At 35.4% G+C, this 23,015-nt stretch overlaps 1 protein-coding gene across 1 annotated transcript in view; it reads left to right on the top strand.

Annotated features, from left to right (window-relative positions):
* Positions 1-23,015, top strand: part of rimbp2b (RIMS binding protein 2b) — a 148,328-nt gene that overhangs the window by 51,099 nt on the left and 74,214 nt on the right. The window contains exons 4-5 of the mRNA XM_084086743.1: positions 1,036-1,101; positions 12,291-12,374. Of these exons, the coding sequence (XP_083942869.1) occupies positions 1,036-1,101; positions 12,291-12,374 (150 nt within the window). The remainder of the gene's footprint in view (positions 1-1,035; positions 1,102-12,290; positions 12,375-23,015) is intronic.

The following is a 23,015-nucleotide window of genomic DNA, read 5'->3' as shown; positions in this document are numbered from 1 at the left end:
TAGAGAGAACACATGCGATTGCTATGTAATGTTGAGGAGTAAGTCGTCTGATGTAATTCCTCCACTGTCATCATGACTGTCTGTCCAATCAGCATCACACTGGTGCTGATAGCTGCTATTTCAGACTGAAGCTATATTTAGTTCTTGGTGGCAAACGCTGGGCATGTTCCACTGCCAGGATGCAGAAAGCATGCACAAGACTGCCTTTCATCCTTCTGCAGTCTGTTCGCTGTCATGACATATTTTATTTCATAATTCATTAGACAAAATGTTATTATCTTCTAAAACAATGTACTCCCTGTGTTTGTTTGACTTCGCCATCGCTCAAAGACAGGAAGGAAGTCAAAATGTGATTGTCTGGGTCCTCTGTCTGGAATTGAGGACTCAAAGTGCAGACCAGAGAAAGGTCAAATTCGTCTGTCGTCATTCTTTTTTGTCTTCCTTTCTTCCCCTAACCTATTTCTTTTTCTCTGTCCTTTACGTCTTCTTTCTTTCATTCGCTCTTTTCGGAGAGAAACCTTTCGAATGCTCGATTTCAAAGTCGGATCAAGTAAAGGTCTGGAGTGAGATGTCAGATCTGTGATGGGTCATCTGATGTGTTTACTTTGTTTGTTGTTTTCTTGTTTATGAATTCTCTGGAGCAGACAACGAATGCTCTGACATTCCTGTCTTATCTCAGATAAGGACCAGTGAGCATGTCAACAGTAACCAAGCCGAGAGCCCATGTCTTTGTTTATGTGTGTGCGTGTTTTTAACAGATGCAGAGAAGGTTTGCTTCTCCAAAAAATAGTGTCTGAGAGTGTATATGCCAATTGGTTACTTATTACAAAGATCTCTGTAAAATGTAAGTGTTTTTTTCTCTATCATTCATTTAAAACTAGTTTTCAGAACACACAAGTAAGCTATACAATTTCAGAATACATTTCAAAGGGGTAGTTTTTATTAAAAAACTTACAATTTAAGTGGGGTCCAATTTTGTTTTCATCAAAAAACAGTTGAAACATTCTTCATAATGTCTTCTTTTGGGTTCCACAGAAGACAGAAAGTCAGACATGTTTGGAACAACATGAGGGTGAGAACCGTACCACTCAGAAGTTTGGGGTCAGTACGATTTTTTTAATGTTTTTGCACGAAATATCTTATTCTCACCAAGGCTGATCTTTACTCCAGTCTTCAGTGTCACATGATCCTTTTAGGAATCACTCTAATATGCTGATTGGTTCCCAAGAAACTTTATTTTTTCTTATTATCAGTAGGCTTGGGTATCATTTGAATTTTAGCAATTCAGATTCTGATTCTGCTTATCGATTCCCACTTTCGAAGTCAAACATTTAGATATCAAACATATTTATTATGTCTTTTTGCAAAACATTGTGTTGCAGCGGAATACCATGAACAAAAATTCTTACACAAGGAGCTTTTGCCTTGTGTGCACAGCACAGAAAAGTGCCAAATTGAGTTCTTTTTCATGTCCACTTGCGCTTGAATGGTTTAAAATCACATTGCAAAATGTGCACACAGGAATCGATAAGCAGAATCGGAATGTGCGTCTTATCGAATCCACGGTTCTTGGAAATTTGGTACCAGTTCTAAAATGGAACCGGTTTTCGATTCCCAACCCTAGTTATCTATGTTGTAAAACAATTGTGCTGCCTAATATGTTTGTGGAAACCATGATACAATTTTTCAGGATTCTTTGATAAAGGGGAGACACCCCAGGTGAATAGAAAAAAAACCTAATAGATATCAGCATGAAACTTCCCCAGTTGATTACTGACATTGAGACAAATATCTTTTGTATTACAAGTTTTTAGAATATTTATGTTTACATATGCAAATTAGGTAGTAGTTTGGTGTATGTAAGTGCTGCTGAAGTGGAGACTTCTGGCTCAGAGTATGAGAAAAAAACCCATTTTGAGAAAACGGCCTTTAAAATTGACATCAGCCAATGAGATTTCGCTTTTAGAGTTAAATGCCCCATTGTACTTTCACGATTGGTTGCTGATAAAAAAGGATATGACCATATTTGGATCCGACAACACTGTACGGGAGAGAGAGAGCTTTCCAGCGGTAAATGTGATGACAGGGTGCAGATAGCGATCGCGGAGCAGCATGTTGGTTTAGAACGCCAACTTTTGTTGAATTTAGGAGAAATCTGCAGACGCAAATAGACAAAGTGTAGTAAAATAAAGACCTAAATGTGTATTTTGGACTTTTTTCCGCTACAAGTCTGAAAGAAGACATGTTATTGAAGACAAATAGCCCAAAATCTCAAAATTGACCAGTGAAAATAAAAAACAATGTTTTTGCCTGCCGTGTCTCGCCTTAATAGAATGTAAAAAAAAAAAACAGCATTTATTTGAAGTAGATTTTGATATAACAATGTAAAAGTCAGTTTATCAAAATTTTAAATTGATCAAAATTAGAAGTTTATAAAAATGTCAATGATCAATTTAATGCATCCTTGCTGAATAAAAGTAATCATTAAAAACGGTAGTGATAAAATTTGTAATTTTTCTCTTTTAAGAATGCATTTTTGTCTGGGATATGGGTCTGTCGCCTTAATTTTGTTAATTTTTGTGCATTTTCATTTGCAATAAACGGCTCTTCAAGGCTTGTCACCATACCGTATTTGCTTTTAATTTGAAGTACGCAAATTGGGATGCAGCCTTTGTTTTTTGGGGGGATTTATTTATTATTACCATCCACAGATTGATGATGAAGATTCCTTTAAGTAGAAATGACCAAATATTAGCAGTGGAGAAGGAGGATGTATGTGTGTATGTGTGTGAAATGAAGGAGAGGATGTTTTGAACTGTACAGCGCCTGCAGTCCAATCTGTGTGCAGAGCAGAAAATAAAGCAATTTGTTATCCACCGAGTCTCTGCAGGGGTGCCTCCTCAGCACTTTTCTTACTCACTGTGTGTGTTAGAGAGAGAGAGAGACAGAGAGAGAGAGAGACTGTTTGTAGTTTCAGTTGTGGTGTGCTGTGTGTATGTTCCACTACATTACCTTAATTGGCCGGGTCTGTCTTTGTGTGCAACTCAAAGCAAAGCTCAAGCACCTTTGACTCACTAACATGCTCAAAACTCAGCCTGCATTCTCTTCCTCTGTAATCCCAGAGGTAAAGCCGGTTATGTTTGATGGAGATACACAATTGAGTGTCAAATTGTCCTGTAGACATCACTCATTTTTGCTGTTAAATGTGCTGTTTGGGTAGCAGTTCTTTGTGAAGGTACCTGCTAATTCTGCAAAGAAGAATGTAAATTAGCTCTCACATTATAGGGAAGTTGTTCAAATACAGTACCTGTCAAAAGTTTGGAAACATTACAATTCTTTTTATGTTTTTGAAAGAAGTCTCTTATGTTCACCAAGGCTGCATTTATTTAATCAAAATATAGCAAAACTGTTAATATTGTGTAATATTATTATCATTTAAAATAATTGTTTTGTATTTTAATACATTTAAAATTGTAATTTATTCCTGTGATGCCAAGCTGAATGTTCAGCATCATTACTCCAGTCTTCAGTGTCACATGATCATTCAGAAATCATTCTAATATGCTGATTTGCTGCTCAAGAAACATTTATTATTATTATTTTCCAACAGTTTTGTTTTTTGAAGGCAAATTTATCTTAATTGTTTTGTACCAGAACTAAAACAGACATGTTCAACAGAGATCATTATGTGTGTGTGAATATGTTAGGCCTGTTCAGATGAGATCAAGAGCTTTTTAGCTCCCTGGGAGAAGCACCTGTCTTCATTTAGGATCAGAGAGAAACGTTGTGTCTGAAACCAAAGGCTGATAGCACATTGCCTTATAGCCAAGTCAGTCAGTAGCGGGAAGGAAGGAAGGAAGGAAGGAAGGAAGGAAGGAAGGAAGGAAGGAAGGAAGGAAGGAAGGTCCTACGATTGGCTTCTAAAGTTACAAAGTAACAAATTCAAGTGAGCTTTATAGAATATTTAATAACTCCTGTGCATATTTTGTTTGTAGAAATAGGAAATAACTGTTCAACTTCTCTATCAAATTACATATTTATTATTTCAACCAACTGGCAAACTTAAAGCATAAGATATCTTTAGCAGAAATTGATTGTTCTGTCAAAAAATTACCATGTAGACGGATCTTTGTAAAAAAGATATTATGTGTACATTGGATTCTGATGTGCGCCGATGGTAACACTTTATTTCGATGGTCCACTTTAGACATTCTACTAACTTTAAGTCACTTTGCAAGTTGCAACTACATTTCAAAAACCAGTCATTACAGTATTAGTAGACTGTCTGCTTAATATCTGCTAACATTTTATTTTGATGGTACTTGGTATGGTACTTTGATGGCACATTCTCACAAAGGTTTTTGTTTTTTTGGTAACATAATGGCTCCAATGCAGAAAGATAGGCCTGTCACGATTCCTAAATTTGAGTACTTTATTTAATTTTTTTTAAAAATCAGGGTATATACAGAAATTCTTAAGTTGAATTTAATACCTTTTTTAATACCTTCACAGTATTTTTTCATACCAGCACGACTTCAAGCTGCAACTGTAGCGGTGTAAAGTGAAAAGTACATGATACGGGTCTCTCTCTCTGCTCGTTCTTTCCGGTTCTTTCAGTTAGCATGCACCCTGTCACGAGCGCAGCAGTCTTCTACACTAAGCTACTCACCGATCTACATTAGGCTACTCACCGAACAAATAAGGCTTTGGCAGGACAAAAAAATTTCAATGCAACAAAAACTCTAATGTCTCTTAAATGACTGAAATAGAAGCGAACTCGCGAACAGGTTTGGCAGCAAGCGAACGAACACCACGTCACATGATATCGCTCAGGTCCTACTCGCAACATAGAAATAAATCCACGCGAATTTTAGGAATTGTAGAAGAAAGGCCTGTACTTCACACAAATTGAAACTCATAGGCCTAGTTGGATGGGGGTTCGAAAATGTAATACCTCGTCAGATGACGTTACTTTTTAATGGCCTTAATTTTGGCTAATTTCATTTACTACCTTTTAATACTTTTTACAACCCCGCCGCGGACACCCTGTAAATACAATTTACCCATGTCGATTAGGCTAACTGGTAAAATACTGTAGGTAGCGCATTAGACCACTTTGTAAGGCTGCACAATATATTTAAACCATTTAAAAATCATAATGGATAGCATAGTCTCCTCTCCACCAGTAAGCTGGTGTGTGGTGGGCGTTCTGGCGCAATATGGCTGCCGTCGCATCATCCAGGTGGATGCTGCACATTGGTGGTGGTTGAGGAGATTCCCCCCTTCTATGTAAAGCGCTTTGAGGTCTCAGAAAAAGCGCTATATAAATGTAACAAATTATTATTAATCATAGTGCTATGGTGAAATCACAAAGTTTGCGATTCAATTAAACAAGTATGTGCTCTGCGGGTTTCTTAGGGAAGCACGATGCTTTAATTATTTACAGTACATGCGTGCAGGTTAGGTGTCTCTCAGAGCGGCTCTGTTCGCAGTAAATGCTGCTCTACACAAAATCAGTGTGTAGTAATGCATGTCATACGTAATGTACATAAGTTGATTGCTATATTATGTATATTACATTATGTATTTTAACAGTGTTGTTCAATAAAACCATATGATTTCTTGCTTTTGATAGTTTATTTGAACCAATTATTATTGCCTCATTGTTATTAAATATGTATTTTGAGTCATTGTAAAGGCCATTGTTCACTTAGGTCTATTTTTAATTACCACAGAAAAAAATACCCGATTACTAGATTAATCGTCAAAATAATCGACCAGTTACTCGATTACCAAAATAATCATTAGTGACAGCCCTAAAGATAACCTTAATTGCAGATGATTCATGCTGTATTTGCTGTGTGAAAATGACAGTGTTCATGTGTAAAGCTAATAATAATCCCACTGTTATGATATATGATGTAGCCTAATTTTAAAAGTATGATTTCTAGAATTTGAAAAGTCATGTAAATACAGCTTTTAACTACATGCTCATTTTTATAATGAATATACATTTTATAGTTATGCCAAGCTCTAACACATTTTATCGTGTGAAAATTGAGAGTAAAAAATATTTTTACAAATCCTTTTCCTTAATCCTTATCCAGTAAATCACAAACAACAGGAAAAGTCGTGGGGCGTTTGAATATTGTTGTGGACAATGGGGGGCCTTAGAGTTAAAAACCACTGCTATACACTAGATTAGACAAACCCTAACTTTACCCGAAAAAAAGTAAAGGCTTTGCGTTTCTGAAAAAAAGTATTTGCCTTATTTATAAATTGATTTTCTAATTGAGGACGTCTCCAATTGTCCCCAAAGGGTGGTTTTGTCTGATTGAGCTCACTTTTGGGGGCAATTTCGTACACAGAATATACTCTCTTTGTTGGCTCTTTTGTGTGATCTTATTAATGGTCTTTGTGAATGCATCTATAAGACATATGAAATGGCATTACTACTCTTATGGGGAGTGTGTTGTGAGCATCCATGCTCTTATTTTCATGTTTGCCCCACTGTAATGAGTCAGACTGTGTCTAGCATTGACTGAAGGAGCCTCGAGCATTGAGATCTCACACACACTGATGTTATGTAATTAATTCGGCCTTTTCCAATGATCTGTGATCAGTAGCATCTGAGAGGAGGATTAGAGTGTGTCTGGACAGCAGCCGGCAGACATGCTGAACAGACTCATGGTTATGAGGGCATGTGTGATCTCACTTGTGTGTGCACGAAAAAAAGTAGATTTGTGTTGTTTATATTACACTGAGTATGTAAATGAGTGGGGTTGAGTATACTACACTACAGCATGACAAATTAAACAGTTTTGATTTAAATCATACTGGTACATTTTCTTCTTATGTCTTTTTTGCTCTCTCCATATCCTCATAAATACAGGGGTGTGTGTGTAAAGACTGTTGTGGGAATTTAACCACTGACCTTGCTATTACCGTGTGTGGGGTGGTAATAGTGTCAGTGACCTGTCCTTTAGCTGTGAGTCAGTTCGCTTCACTCTGAATGGACAGATCAAGCAATGCCACTGCAGGTGTGTTGTCTCTGGGGTGCCGTATGCTGGCTCTCATGTTAGTATACAACAAAATGAAGATGTTTAACAGCTAATATCTAATAACGAGACGGAGAATTACATTTTATTGATTACTGAGGGGAAAAAAATCCATGCAACACCATATTAGCACTTTCCATAGTAACACTTACTGTACTATGTTATTTTGACAGAAATGTAGATTCATACTTTATAATCATTTAGGTGAGCGAGGCAGTCTTCTTAAAGTTTATCGAAACTATGGAGCTTTTCACACTTGAGATTGTTTAACCAAGGCTCATTGTTAACCATGGGTTATTTTTGTTTTATTTCACACTGTTCATACTTTATCCATGCTTAGTACACAATCCTGGGTAGTCACCTTTGTGAAAAAATGTGTTTAAGTGGTATTGAATGTGCATCTTAGAAGTACATATAGGGTTCCCACGGGTCCTTGAAATCCTTGAAAGTTTGTGAATATGAAGAAAAGATTTCAAGGCCCTGGTAAGTTTTTGAAAATAAACATACATAGATACAAGTCCTTGAAAGTGCTTGAATTTATTTTTTGTGCAATAAGTTTTCTGTAAAAAATTCCATATTATTCCCTCCGGTCCGCTAATGTGTTAGGCCTATTTCGTCAACACTTTGTGACCTAGCCTATGCATACTAGCTTGCTTGATTTACGTTAGTTACACACATTTACGCGTTACGTTAAGTGTTTCCCGCGTGAGGTACTTTGTGTTGTACGTTGCCATGACGTTCACACGCGCAAAACTGTAACAATGTATCTTACAAGGTAACCTTGCTCTTACTTGAAATGTTTCCCCACATTAAGTCCTTGAATTTGAGGGTATTGGACCTGGAAAGTCCTTGAAAGGTCCTTGAATTTGAAGTTAACCAAGGTGTGGGAACCCTGTACATAAAGAAAGTACACTTTCAAGATTAATACACTTAAATGCACTTTTAAAAAATTGTAATTGCACATTGTAATGATGTCAAATGAAACATTTTACTTTAAAGTACATTTTAAATCATGTTTTAATAATATTTTTTTGTGTGTTAAAGTACGCTTATTTTGATGTGTTGACTAACATACTTAAGCACATATACAGTACTTGATTTTTTAACTGTAGTGCGTTATTTGATATTACACTTAATATAGTTAATATATTTTGAATGTACTAAATTACAGCTTTATCTTTAATAATGTGTAATTTAAATGATATTTAAATACATGACGTATAAATTTCAATAGAAAGTACATTAAAGTATATTTTAGTTTACCATAAAAGCTTGTTAGTACATTGAGCACTTTAAAGGAAGACGCTGACTTTTGGGACTTTAGCTTACTCACCGTATCCCCCAGAGTTAGATACATACCCTTTTCATCTCCGTGCGTGCCGTAACTCTGTCTGACGCACCCACCACTAGCCTAGCTTAGCACAAAGACTGGAGGTAAATGGCTCCAGCTAGCATACTGCTCCCAATAAGTGACAAAATAACAAGTTGTGATTTGTATAGTCACAGCGTGTACAAATAACAAGGTCACATGAGACACAGCCATCTGCTAACCATATACATACTGGGAACTATATTCTCAGAAGGCGAAGCACTGCTACTTGGGTGGAGTGGTTTGCTCGCAGCACCTGAGAAGCTCTGTGGTGAGGAGCAGAGAGTTCGCTCAGAGTTGGAGTAAATCACTCCGCCAAAGTAGCAGTGCTTCGCCTTCTGAGAATATAGTTCCAGTATGAGTTAAGACAATAGAAGTAATTGTGAAATTATACTTAAGTGGATAAAAAAAAAACTCTATAATGTTCAGCTAAATGCATTTAATATCAATTTAAACTATAATACAGTTTTATTTAATTGCAATTAAGTGTCTGAAAACATTGCATTCAGTTCACACTCAGAATATCCCTAATATAATACATAAATTAACTCTTTTTAAAAGTCTGTTAAAGGGTACTTCTTTTTCACAAGGCCAAGTTTCAGGATTTCATGCTGTATATTTGCAAACCTATGTTAATGTTCGTATTCTGTCATGTAGATCCGCTCTAATTGTCTAGTTCTGAAACATTTAATAAAAATAATACTCCGGTCTCTTAATAACTACACGTCTACATCACATGCAGCAGTTTAGTCTAAATATAAGTTTAGTTTAGATAGGTAGATTGATGGATTGATAGGTTTAGATTGGTAGTGAGTGTCCATTCAGTGTTTTACCAATGGTTACTATGGTCCTGCTTCTACAGTACAAAAATAAGGTAATGTGTTATGCAAAAACCATATGCATTTTCATAACGGGTCAAAAAATTGAGCCCTACCTGAGTACCAATTAACTCTAGTTTCCAGATGGTTGCACAGCTTTGAACAGTGTTACACAGCATGAGAAGATGATACGGATAAAGCATCATAGTGAAGGCATTATATAAAAGGCTGATTAGGCCTTATAGATCGCTGTACTGAATGGGTTTCTTCCTCCGTCCATTTAATCTCAGCGTGTGCGGTATCGATGTACCGTGTCTGTAGCCTGGCTGAATGCAGGCTGGAGGGTTTTAAATGAACATCAGTGCTGTGCTTTAAGACAAATGGCTGCTGATGAAATGTTAAATATTCAGACTTACACTTACCGCCATGTCGGAAACAACCCACTGCTCTACAACAGCCATTAAACACCGGCACGCCCCAGATCTATGCTGCCAATCTATATTACATAAGTCTGTGCTCCGCTAAACAAGAGCATGCAGTGGAAAGCTGCAAAATGATACAGGCATTACTCTCTGGCATATTACAGACCCACAGTGCCAAGTCATGTTATGTAACTACACAAATACACACTGAACATGCTGAGACTACAACATACTAAGATATACAGTATACAAGTACACAGATAGAGATACAGAAGATCAAATAACTCATCATTTCATATCACCACCCAGGGGGGGGACAGTGGGGATGTTAATGAAGTAATGGACCCTTTTCACACTTCTGGTGTTCTCGCAAGCAGAAGTCGTCATAGTTGGGTAAACTTCTATATTGGTGAACGGGAGACAACAGCAAAGATCATTTATAATAAGAACTTTATTCTTTATAATGAGTGACAGCTTTTTAGTGATTATAAAGGGAGCGATCTTTGCGTGTAGGAATCTTTATTTTAGAGTATATATACATATATATTTAGTATTTTTACATATATAATTTAAGGTAATAATTTGTATACATACCATTGAAAAGTTTGGAGTCTGTAAGTATTTTTAGAGAGGAAATAATACCTTTATTCAGCAAGACTTGATCTTAAATTGATCTAAAGACAAAAATTGTATCATAGTTTCCACAAAATATTAAGCAGCACAACTGTTTTCAACATTGATAATAATAAGAAATATTTCTTAAGTATCATATTAGAATGATTTCTGAAGGATCATGTGTGACTGGATCATGTGATCATATGATACTGCTAATTCAGCTTTGCCATCACAGTAATACATTACATTTTAAAATATGTTAAAATAGAAAACAGCCACTTTAAATTCTAATATTTCACAATATTACTGTTTTTTTACTTTATTTTTAATCCAATAAATGCAGCTTGGTGAGCATAGACTTTCAAAGTCAAAATATCTTATTGACCTCAAACTTTTGATCGGTTTTGTGTGTGTGTGTGTGTGTGTGTGTGTGTGTGTGTGTGTGTGTGTGTGTGTGTGTGTGTGTGTGTGTGTGTGTGTGTGTGTGTATAAAGATTTTAAAACGTGTTTCCAAATGTCACCTCAAAAACGACCATAGAACTCCAAAAACTGGAGGTTATGGAAGCCATCTTGAAATTGCTTTTTTAGGGTTGCAGAGACGTGTAATCTGTATGTAAGGAGATGACCTGGATCTCTGGCCAACAGAAAATAATGATGTACATGTCCATGAATCATTTTTACTCTGTTTCTAAAGGATTATGTTTGGAGTGCTGGTTGTCTTCAGACCACAATATCAGTTTGCAGTTTCTGATGAATGAGGATTCACAAAAAAATATCATTCAAATGGGTATTTTTAGATCTGATGACTTCTCTGTATTGATATAATGGTCTAGGAATGAGAACTGTATTCTGTATTTTTTTTTTTACAACATTAATGTCAATCAAATAATGAGGCTTTTTAACAATTAACAGGTTACACATCCCGACTATTGTGCCAAATACTTATATAAACTCAACACATCACTATAAACTTTACAGATTAATGCATTTAAATTGCAACCTTTTCATAGTAAGTTAATTTGCAAAATATACAAATATGTTTAATATTATGTATATTAAATATAAATATATTTTTGTGCATTATAAATTGTATTAAAAAATCCAAGTTATATCCATTATTTTGTCCAACAAAAAAGGTCAGGTGGGGTAATGTCACCCCTGTTTTTAACATCTACGTGTTCTGTGTTTGTGTTTTGAACTGGTAAAGGGTTGAATAGCCAGTATCTCTGAAACACTGGTTTTTCCATCCATTAATCCATGCATCCATCCATCTATCCATCCATTCATCCTCATGGATTTTCGTTTATTATTGAAATTGGGTCTTCTATCTCCCCATCCCAGGTGTCACTCAGCAGGATGGATGTTGCCATTCACTAATACCTGCATGCACATACACGCTCACTCACTCACTCACTCACACACAGCTTATGTCAGCCTCTTGAGACTGATACACCCATTATGAGCATCATGAGATGTACCTATACAGGCCCACTATACACCTGCCTCCCTAAAGACCAATAACGTCGTTTAGCCTGTTTAGAATTAGAATAAATATATGAATAACCAGACCATTTTTATTTTATTTGAGATAATGTACTTCCTTTTGGTTGGCTGTTTGGCTTCTTTTCAATGTTTTTTTTTTTTTTTTAACATTGCTTGTTTAAATCTAAATGGGTTTGGGAGCTTTTATAGACAGATATGAGCATGTTTTTTACATTGAGTGTGTGCATTTTTCATGACTATGTATGTGCATTAGAACTGTGTGTGCGTTTGTTTTTCTTTTAGTGGATTTGTATTTATAGTGACTTTTAGACTTGTGTATCTCGCTGGTGGCATTGCAACCCACACGGACACTTGCACACGTACACATGCGTACATACACAGATTGTGTGTTATGCCGCATCCAGCCTCCCTGAAGAGAGGTGTTTGCATTAGGCCACACCTACTCTTAACAGCAAATTGAATCCATCTATCCATCTAACAGTATTTATTTTCTTTCCTCCCTCAGGAGACTGAGATCAGCAGGAAAAGAAAGGAGTGTGAAGTCCTTGAGGAGGAGGTGAAGAAAAAGAGCCAGTCATGTCAAACTCTGGTGAGAGCCTTTACAAGTTCACGTCTTATGAGAGGATCTCACATGCTGGGTGTCATATCAAGACTCTTCTGAGATATTTACTGTTAGTCTTCCACCATACGGCTCTTTTTGTAGTTGTGATTCATATGGGGCCGTAATGGGGTTCAACTATTTTAGAGGCCTACAGGTACCCACAACAAATTAACGATTAAAACTAACTGAATTATATACACTGTGGCCATGAGCACAATTATGCATGCAATTCAGATAAAATAGAGACATCATAGAAACGATAGTAATATACTGTATGTGGATTATCACACCGACAGCGATTTGTAGCAACAAAGCAACCACTCAACATTTTCACTGAGAATTGGACATTTTCTGTTGGTGATATGTTGAATTTTGACGCTTAAATTAGAAGTATCATGCTTCTGGGTTGCAGGTTTGTTGTTAGGTCCAATATACAGCTGACGGAAGAAGTGTGTGAATCATTTATGAAATTTATGAACTTTATGCAGAATTTCTAAATGGGATGGGTGGGCTCTGAAAGGTGTTTTGAATTATGAGAGCTGTATTACATGCTACATGATCTTTTATTCCAAAAAAGCAAGGATTTGTTTTGCCATCATCACGCTTTTTTATTTGTTTATTTATTTATTTACTTACAACATATTTGAATGGTAAATAATCAATATAATATAACATATACATATAATAAATAACATAATAACCAGACCAAATAGATTTATGTGTGTATTTTTTAAATTATATTTATTTATTTAGAGATGCTTGGTCAACATGTTGGTTTTCTTGATAGTTTGTGATTTTATTTTATTTTTATCTTAGATGCTAGAATGGCTCCTTTAACACTGACCAGAGCACATGTAATGTTATGATGCATTGCTCAATTTCAAAAACGTTTGGTAGGCAGTGTAAGATTGAACAAGGGATCAAACCGCTAACCTTGTGGGAAGTGACCCACTTCTGCCAACCCACCCATGAGAACTGTGTGCTTTGGTATCATATTTAGATTGGATTTTGATTGGCATGATACATTTTGTTCCAGGGGGACAGTTTTTTGGACAACACAGGTGCTGATGAAGGTATTTGCCTGCTTGAAGCACGTGGATTTTGGAAATGCTGTTAGTTTCACACACACGCACGCACACACACACATCACTCTCAAGGGCGTTTTCTCTCTTTTCCCGCTCTCTCACAGTCTTTCTCACTGTTCCCACATACCAGACATGGAGAGCTGACTCCAAGGTCCACTGTCAGGGGAAACAAAGCGAGCAGAAGGACAAAAAAAGCAAGCATGAGAGGGAAAAAGAGAGAGAGAGGAAGATGAGTGAGAGTGAGAGAGATAAAGAGTGCGTGTGTATGTACAGAGACTAATCGTCCCTGACTGCCAGGGAAGCTCTTTTAAAGAGCCTCTCTCTTCTTCTGTATTCCTCTCACCTCAGCGTTCGGGAAAGACTTTTCATCCATTACACATGAGAGAGGCTTTGCCGGGGCTTTTTAGAGCTGAGGAAGACCTTTTAAATGGGTCATGCGGCATGCCCTATGTTTCACATTTGATTCCTGGTTTTTGGTCTATTATGGAATTAATTGAATATGAGCTCTTGTATCATGCGCTGCGAACTCAAGGGACGAGTGCATCACTGTTTAAATATTAATACTTCAGGTACGCATGTTGGATAGATTCTCACATTAAAATATTGATTCTAACCGTTTCCAATAATTATATTTCTGTTTTATTATATTATATTTATTTAGCATTATTTAGCATGTATCATACACTTTGAGTGGGAAAATTTAATAATTTGCACTTTGGTTAACTGTAAACATATTTTTATTTTTTATATATATATATATATATATATACAGCGGGGAAAATAAGTATTGAACACGTCACCATTTTTCTCATTAAATGTATTTCCAAAGGTGCTATTGACATGAATTTTTCACCAGATGTTGATAACAACCCAAGGAATCCATATATACAAAGAAACCAAAACAAATAAGTTCAGATATTAAGTTACGTGTAATAATGTGAAATGACACAGGGAAAAAGTATTGAACACATGAAGAAAGGAAGGTGCAAAAAGGCATGGAAAGCCAAGACAACAGCTTAAAACTATTAGTAATTAAAAAGCAATCCAGCCCCCTGTCAGTGGAAATTAATAACTGCTGGTTCAGTCCCAACGGATGGTCTACAAAAAGGTCTCATTGCCAAGGTGTCACACAAGACGCATCTCATGATGGGTAAAAGCAAAGAGCTGTCTCAAGACCTTCGCAACCTAATTGTTCCAACACATAATGATGACATTGGTTATAGGCACCATTCTAAGCTTCTAAATTTTCCAGTGAGCACTTTTGGGGCCATAATACGGAAGTGGAAAGACAATAATTTCACCATAAATTTGCCTCGACCAGTGCTCCTCGCAAGATTTCTGATGGAGTGAAAAGAATAATCAGAAGAGTTGTCCAAGAGCCAACACCAAGTTGTATGGTGTTTTTAGGGTAATGTGCACTGCCATTTCTCCTCCAAACATGGTGTATTATGGCATCCAAACAGTTCAATTTTGCTCTCATGTGACCACACTATATTCTCCCAGTATTTCACTGGCTTTTCCAAATGTTGTGCAGCAAACTTTAAACAAGCTTCAACATGCTTTTTTTTCAGTAATGGAGTCTTGCGTGGTGAGCGTGCATACAGGCCATGGCGGTGGAGTGCATTACTTACTGTTTTCTTTGAGACAACAGTACCTGCTATCTGCAGGTCTTTTTGAAGCTCTCCACAAGTGATCCTTGGCTCTTGGACAACTCTTCTGATTATTCTTTTCACTCCATCAGAAATCTTGCGAGGAGCACTGGTCGAAGCAAATTTATGGTGAAATGATTGTCTTTCCACTTCCGTATTATGGCCCCAAAAGTGCTCACTGGACCATTCAAAAGCTTAGAATGGCGCCTATAACCAATGTCATCATTATGTGTTGGAACAATTAGGTTGCGAAGGTCTTGAGACAGCTCTTTGCTTTTACCCATCATGAGATGCGTCTTGTGTGACACCTTGGCAATGAGACCTTTTTGTAGACCATCCGTTGGGACTGAACCAGCAGTTATTAATTTCCACTGACAGGGGGCTGCATTGCTTTTTAATTACTAATAGTTTTAAGCTGTTGTCTTGGCTTTCCATGCCTTTTTGCACCTTCCTTTCTTCATGTGTTCAATACTTTTTCCCTGTGTCATTTCACATTATTACACATAACTTAATATCTGAACTTATTTGTTTTGGTTTCTTTGTATGTATGGCTTACTTGGGTTGTTATCAACATCTGGTGAAAATTTCATGTCAATAGCACCTTTGGAAATATATTTAATGAGAAAAATGGTGACGTGTTCAATACTTATTTCCCCCTTTATATATATATATATATATATATATATATATGTAACTTTTGATCAGTTTGATGAATCTTTTCTGAAGTATTAATTTCTTCTACAAAAAATCACTTACCCCAAAAATGTTAATGGTGCCATATATATTCTTAAAGTACGAAATGCTTTCTCTCATGGTTTGAGGTAGTTTGTAAGGATTATTATTTACTCTATTTGAAAACAAATTAAGCCCATATGTCCTCATTTAAAAAGCTAGGTTCTCTGTATGCCACAGGATGTCCATTTTCACAGTAACAACTGTAAAAACAATTCACTTAATCTCCTGACTGGTCTATACACACACAAACATTGGCAAAGCCTGATAAAAGTATTTTCCTTCTTTATTTCCATTGTTTTCTGTGGATTGGCAGAACATTCATCTAAACCTCTACTTTCCTCTTTTTTTTCCCCAAGCATAGCAACAACTCCAGCTTGACACTAAGGTGTAATGCAGTCAGCTTTTTTTCCTTGACACCACTAGGTTGTAAAAATACACTGTAAAAAAAATCCATGAAATATACATTTAAAAAGTACACAAACAGCAACTATGGTTGCCAGACCTTTAAGGCGAGACACGGCAGGCAAAAACATTTTTTTTTTTACTGGTCAATTTTGAGATTTTTGGATATTTGTCTTCTTCACGTCTTCTTTAAGACTTGTGGTGAAAAAAAGTCCGAAATACACATTTAGGTCTTTATTTTACTACACTTTGTCTGTTTGCGTCTGCAGATTTCCCCTAAATTCAACAAAAGTTGGTGTTATTAATCAACATGCTGCTCCGCGATCTCTGTCTTCTTCCTGTCATCACACGCACCGCTGGATAGCTCTCTCTCTGCTGCACAATGCTGTCGGATCCAAATATGGTCATTTCCTTTTTATCAGCAACCAATCGTGAAAGTAAAAGGGCTGAATGCGCAATCTCATTGGCTGATGATAGATCTTTAAAGCCTGTTTTCTCAAAATGACTTTTCTCTCATACTCCAAGTCCGAAATCTCCACTTCAGTAGCACCTATATACACCATTATGAAGACATTTACAGAGGGATTTGTAAATATATTATTCCTAGCCTGATTTATATAACATTTTATTCCAAAAAACATGGCGAAAATCATTTTTTTAAGGCTATTGACAGTATATTCTGATTTACAGGATAACAAAAGTAGATATCCATAAATCCCTATGTATTTTTTTCCCATCTAATATGTGAACACAATGAAAAAATCATTTTTAACCTGGCTTTATCCAATACTCAGATTTCGTTTTTTTAAATATATGCAAATTAGCGCATATTTAATTAGATATTGCCTAAGTTGCATATTTAAACATTAAATTACAGAAAACTTGTAATACATTTTTTTCTCATCTTAATGTAGGTAATCAACTATGAAAGTTTCATGGTGATATCTGCTAGTTAAAAATGTTACCCTATTCACCTGTAGTGTCTCGCCTTAATGTGAAAAATGTTTTATAGATTGATTTTTTTTTTTCATATTACAGTAAATAAAAGTCATTAACAGAAATGTTTTATAACTAATAATGGTAATATTCCAATTTATTAAAATCTGTTTGTTTTTGTTTTTTTTACCTTTGGAATTTCAATTTACGGTGTTTCACTGAAAGTTATAAGGGTAACATTTTACAGTAAGTTTTCATGTTTACATAATTTAACTGCATTAGTTAACATGAACTAACAATGAACAATACTTTTACTGCATTTATTGATATTAGTAAATGTTAATTTCAACATTTAGAAACACATTTTTCAAATCAAAAGTTTTTACCATTAATTTATGCACTGTGAACTAACATAAACAAACAATAAACAATTATGTTTTTACTTAAAATATAATGAAATTAGAAATATGATGCTATTACTAATGTACTGTTAACAATATACTGCTGTTAACAACTAATGTTAAATACTGTACATTTAATGGTATTTTACTGTAAAATTAGATGAAATACCCCATTAGATCTATTCATTTTTTTCAGTGTATATAGCAAGGTTAACCTATAAAGCAGTTAACCAATTAACATGTTTTCACTGTACCATTTTTACTTGAATAACATTAAATAAAACTGATATCAAGAAAGTTTTTAAGCCAATATCAAGGACTGAGTTGGTGTCAAAGTCCTTCAGTCGCAGCGTGTGAAACGCGTCTTTAAGCAGGCTATAATTTCTTCACATTGCATAACACTAATATTACAGGACGTTTAACTAAAGTTTTACAAGTGAAAGTCTCTTAAATGCTATCCGAGTGCATATTTTTATCTCCTGTGACCTCTTTGCGTAAATGCAATCATTCCTATAATGTTCCCAGTGTAGCCTACAACTTCACTAGCACACTGTGTTAAAAGATAGAGCGGTGAGCTGCAAGGGCCAAACTCAATTACCTAAAAGCAGTGTGTGCCAGCCTTTAGACAATCTACAAGGTGCCCTGGGTTGTTTGAGTAGTGTGTGAGTATACATATACTTTCATGTTTTTGTGTGTCCTTTAGTGGCAGAGCGGGCCGTTTGCCCCCCTCGGCTACAGCGGATGCTTTTGTTAATGGGGAAAAAAAGGAATTAATGGGAAAAATACAAAAAGAGAGATGCTGTCCTTACATGATGTGAAAAGCAATTTGAGTAAAAAACACTTCAGAACCCAATTTCACGCTTTTGCCATTTCCCTCAACCACCATTTTGCACTCCTGTCTCCTAACCGCTGTTGTTTTGTATGGGAACAACAGCCTGTAATGTAAAGCTGTGGCTGGTGGTGTTGCATTGTTTCTTGAAAAGTGGGATGTTGGGACAGTCTCTCTTTGGGTGCCATCTGCCTCTCTCCTTAATCACTCATTTACATCTGATAGTTCCAGCCAGTCCACATGCACGCATATGCAGCCTCATGCACGTGTGATTTCATGCACATCCAGGAATAATTTCCATGCTGTTGTTTTTGGATGCTTCTGTAACACATTTCAACTAGGGCTGGGTGATATTTCCAAAACTGACATTTTAATGTGCTTTTTATTGGGCCATTAAGTTTCTCAAAGACCTTGTCATACTTTTTGCAATCCTTGTCTTGTGAGTCAGAACTATGAGAGCTTTAAGACAGATGTTTCAGGTCTCTGTACACTTCAGTAGCAAAATCAGCATAAGGTTTTTAAATGTTTTTGTAAAGTCTCTTATGCTCATTAGGGCTGGATTTATTTGAACAAAGATACAGTAAAACTCTGATATATCTTTTCAAGGTTTCTATTCTGATGAATAGAAAGTTCAAAAGAACAGCATTTATTTGAAATAGTAATCTTTTTCACATTATAATGTCTTTAGTGTAACTTTTGATCAATGTAATGGATCCTTGCTAAATAAAAGTGCTCAGTTGTTTAAAAAAGCTGTCCTCAACTTGTGAATCATACTAACCTCAAACTGTAGAGTATATACTATATATATGTGTTATATATATATATGAAGAGTTCAGATGCAAAAGCCTCTAAGTGCCATCTGAAATTTTCTTCTAGAATGATCATTTTTATCAAGCTTGTATATTTAAGTTCAATAATTTCACTTAAATGGCAATGCAAATGAACTATTAATTGTCATTTAAGTGAAATTACTGAACTTAAATATACAAGCTTTATAAAAATTATCATTCTAGAAGAAAATTTCAGATGGCACTTAGAGGCATTTATATAAAATAAAAATGTAACAAACAATATACACTACCATTCAAAAGTTTAGGGTAATTCATTTTTTTCCCCAATTTTTTTCAATTTTGATTGATTAAATTGATAAACCAAAAAATTTGTAAAGATTTATATTGTTAGAAAAGATTTATATTTTGAATAAATGCTGTTCTTTTTAACTTTTTATTCATCAATAGAATCTTTTTTAAAAAGTGTCACAGGTTCCATACAAATATTAAGCAGCACAACTGTTTCCAACATTGATAATAACATTGATATAATAATAATAATAAGTATTAAATCAAAATATTAGAATGATTTCTGAAGTAAACTTTTGACCAAATCGATAATCACATCGAACATAAAAGTTTTTGTTTATGTAATGTGTGTGTGTGTGTGTGTGTGTGTGTGTGTGTCTATATATATGTATGTATAGGCTATATATATATATATAGCCTATATATATATATATATATATATATATATATATATATATATATATATATACACGCACATATATTATATAAGCAAAAACTTTTATGTTAGATGTAATTAATCACGATTATTCGATTCGACTGCACTTATTTTATATATATATATATATATCTATATATATCTATATATATATATATATATATATATATATATATATATATATATATATATATATTGAATGTGACCAAAAATAAAGAGAGAGATAGCTCTGCCCTACTTTCAGCATTGTGTGTGAGTGGAGAGCACATGCTTTCTTAGAGCCAAAAATGCCAGTAGTTAATTTGGAGTAGGACCATCACCTAAAGCGTTAGATCAGAGATTATTCATGTGAGAATCAAGCACCGAAATGCTTTTGGCAAATATTCAATAAAGCATATGCATATTGTACTGTATGTGTTTAGTATTTGCCTTCTAATCGTGTCAACAATATCATCATTAATTCATGTCACAATTCAGTTTTTGTGTAAACACATGAACAGGGCAGTGCCTCTGGTGTCACTTGTAGTGTGTAGATGTGCGTTACTGAAGTGGCTGACGTGACTTTGCCAACGGGACTTGCTCTGGCTTGTTCAATTCTAAGGTCATGCTTCTGTTGAGTGGTCATCAGAGCAGATGTGACTTTGACTCAAACTATAGATTTAGCCAAAACCACTCAAAAACATTTAGCAGCCGCATAGCAACGCTCCGGCAACCACTCTAATGATATGTGATAACTTTTGCATGGGAAAGCACCACTCTGAAAATTCCTTTTACCCTTTATAACCTTAGTCTTTACTGACTAACTAATATAATCTCAGTATTACCATATATCAGGCTCATTGTAGCATGAATCCTGGTGTCAGTGGGAATATAGTAGCTATCTCTTGAACAGAGCGGTTGCAAAGAGAGAGGAGTGTCATCAAATTGTGTCGTCTCAAAGGTCAATGCCGCTTATTTCCTGGAAGGGCTCGACATACATTAGCCTCGCTCCGATGGGACATCTTCCACAAAGCAGGATGTCGGGATACAATACCATCCAAAAATAAAATGAAAGCTTTGGTCAGTGTGGAACACCATGGTTTGATTAGTGTGTGTAGGGGTACAGTAGTCCATTTCTGTCCCCCAAGGTACAATCTACACTAACGTACCCCATAGGGCTTATTATTGGACATATATGTATCTTTTTGAGGGTCAAAAAGCATTAAAAGGTACATATATATACCGTTTCTTTTAAAGGTTAAGGTACAATATTGTACCCTTGAGGGTACAGCCCCAGTGACAAGCCATTGTACCCCTAAAGGTGCAGTTATGTACTTTATTTTCTGAGAGTGCATGTGTGTATATATATATATATATATATATATATATATATATATATATATGTGTGTGTATGCATGTATGTATGTATATACATATATATATATATATATATATAATTTGAAATGTCTCATAAAATACTCTCTAAAACCTATATCCTAAGCATAACAGGTTGTTAGTCATAACTTGATCTTCTATTTTATTTGTAGATATAACCAACTGTATATATTCATTTTTTTATTTTTTTTAACCAATAAAAATCAGTACAGACAATCAAAATATAAATATGCATATTGTGTACAGTTCATACAGTTTTTATTTTTAATATAGTAAAAACATGTTCTGATACAGAGAACGAAAGATTCCAGAAACGTGTGTGTGTGTGTATATGTGTGTGCATGTTTATAATTAGTGTGTGCCTCACTTCTAATACATTATTAGCAGGCTCTTCCAGCAGAATGAATAGGATGTTTTCGTAATGACCTCCCTCGTGGCATCCCTCCCATTTTTCCGTTTGTTTTTTTGTTTTTTTTTCATTTGCAGCTCATGCAAATTATGCTGCTGCAGAATCAGCACTGAGTCTCCTGGGCTGCTTCATGCAATTTGTTAGTGTTACACATTCGATGTGAATCAAGTTTATATGTGTCTAATCAGTAATCATTAGCTCTCTCGCTCTCTCTCCTGTACACTGGGTGACTCCATTTTTTCCCAAGGCTTAGTCTATCATCCGTTCAGAGTTTTTCTGGATCGATGTTCAGAGCGTGGGCTGCCAATGCAATCATGTGCAGCTCAGGAGAGATTGGAAGTGACTGCAGCGAATTGACGCTAGTTGAAATGACAATGGCCTTTTTGATGGGAGTGAATGGAGAGAAATGGATGTGATCTTTGTTCTGTCTGTGTATGTATGTATGTGTGTTTGTATGAATGAAAGTGTCACTAACATAATTTTTTTCTTTCTTTTTTTTCTTTTAATTACATTGTTACTTTCAGAGTTTAATTGGAGTAAAAGATTAACAGTCTGTTAATAGAAAGAAAAACCCGCTGAAAAATCTGTAACAGTTTACAATAAGGTTTCATTTATTAACATTGGTTTACATGAACTAACAATGAACAATACTTCTACAACATTTATCAATCTTAGCTAATTTTGATATCGACTTGTACTAATAATTTTTTTTAAGATCAGAAGTTGTATCTGTTAACATTGTGTAATGCACTGTGAACTGACATGAATATGAATATTTTTATTAAAGGGTAACTCTCGCCAAAATGCAACCTAGGGTCTTTTTGTTAATCTACCGGAGGCAAACTTTCATTTAAAAGCATAATTAGAATGGAAACTCCACTTTTAAGTTTGACCGTATTTTCGTTTTCGGCCAAATTGCCTTTTGAATGGGAGTGCTAGGGGCACTTCTATGATAGCATCAAAAATCGCTATTTTTAAAACACTAAGAAGGCTCGACACAACATGAAACTTTGCTCAAAGTATCACCAGGGGCTCTACACATGAACTCGAGCATTGAGAACATTGTTTGTGTACACAGAGTTTACTAAAAAGAAAGATTTTGAACAACTGTAGCTGTGTCCGCCGGCATTTTGACAGTCAAAAATAGTTGATCTCCGAATGCAACGTAACAGGGAGGAGAGTAAAGATGGAAAGCTCCTAAAGTTTAGTTCCATATAAATTCACGGATAATTTGTTGTTTTGTCGTTAGTGAAAATCAATATTGACCTTGTATTTGAAAAAGGATCCTCATATA

This window comes from Abramis brama (assembly GCF_963993115.1).
Source record: "Abramis brama genome assembly, chromosome: 16".
Taxonomy (NCBI): domain Eukaryota; kingdom Metazoa; phylum Chordata; class Actinopteri; order Cypriniformes; family Leuciscidae; genus Abramis; species Abramis brama.
This window is presented reverse-complemented; position numbering and strand designations above follow the sequence as displayed.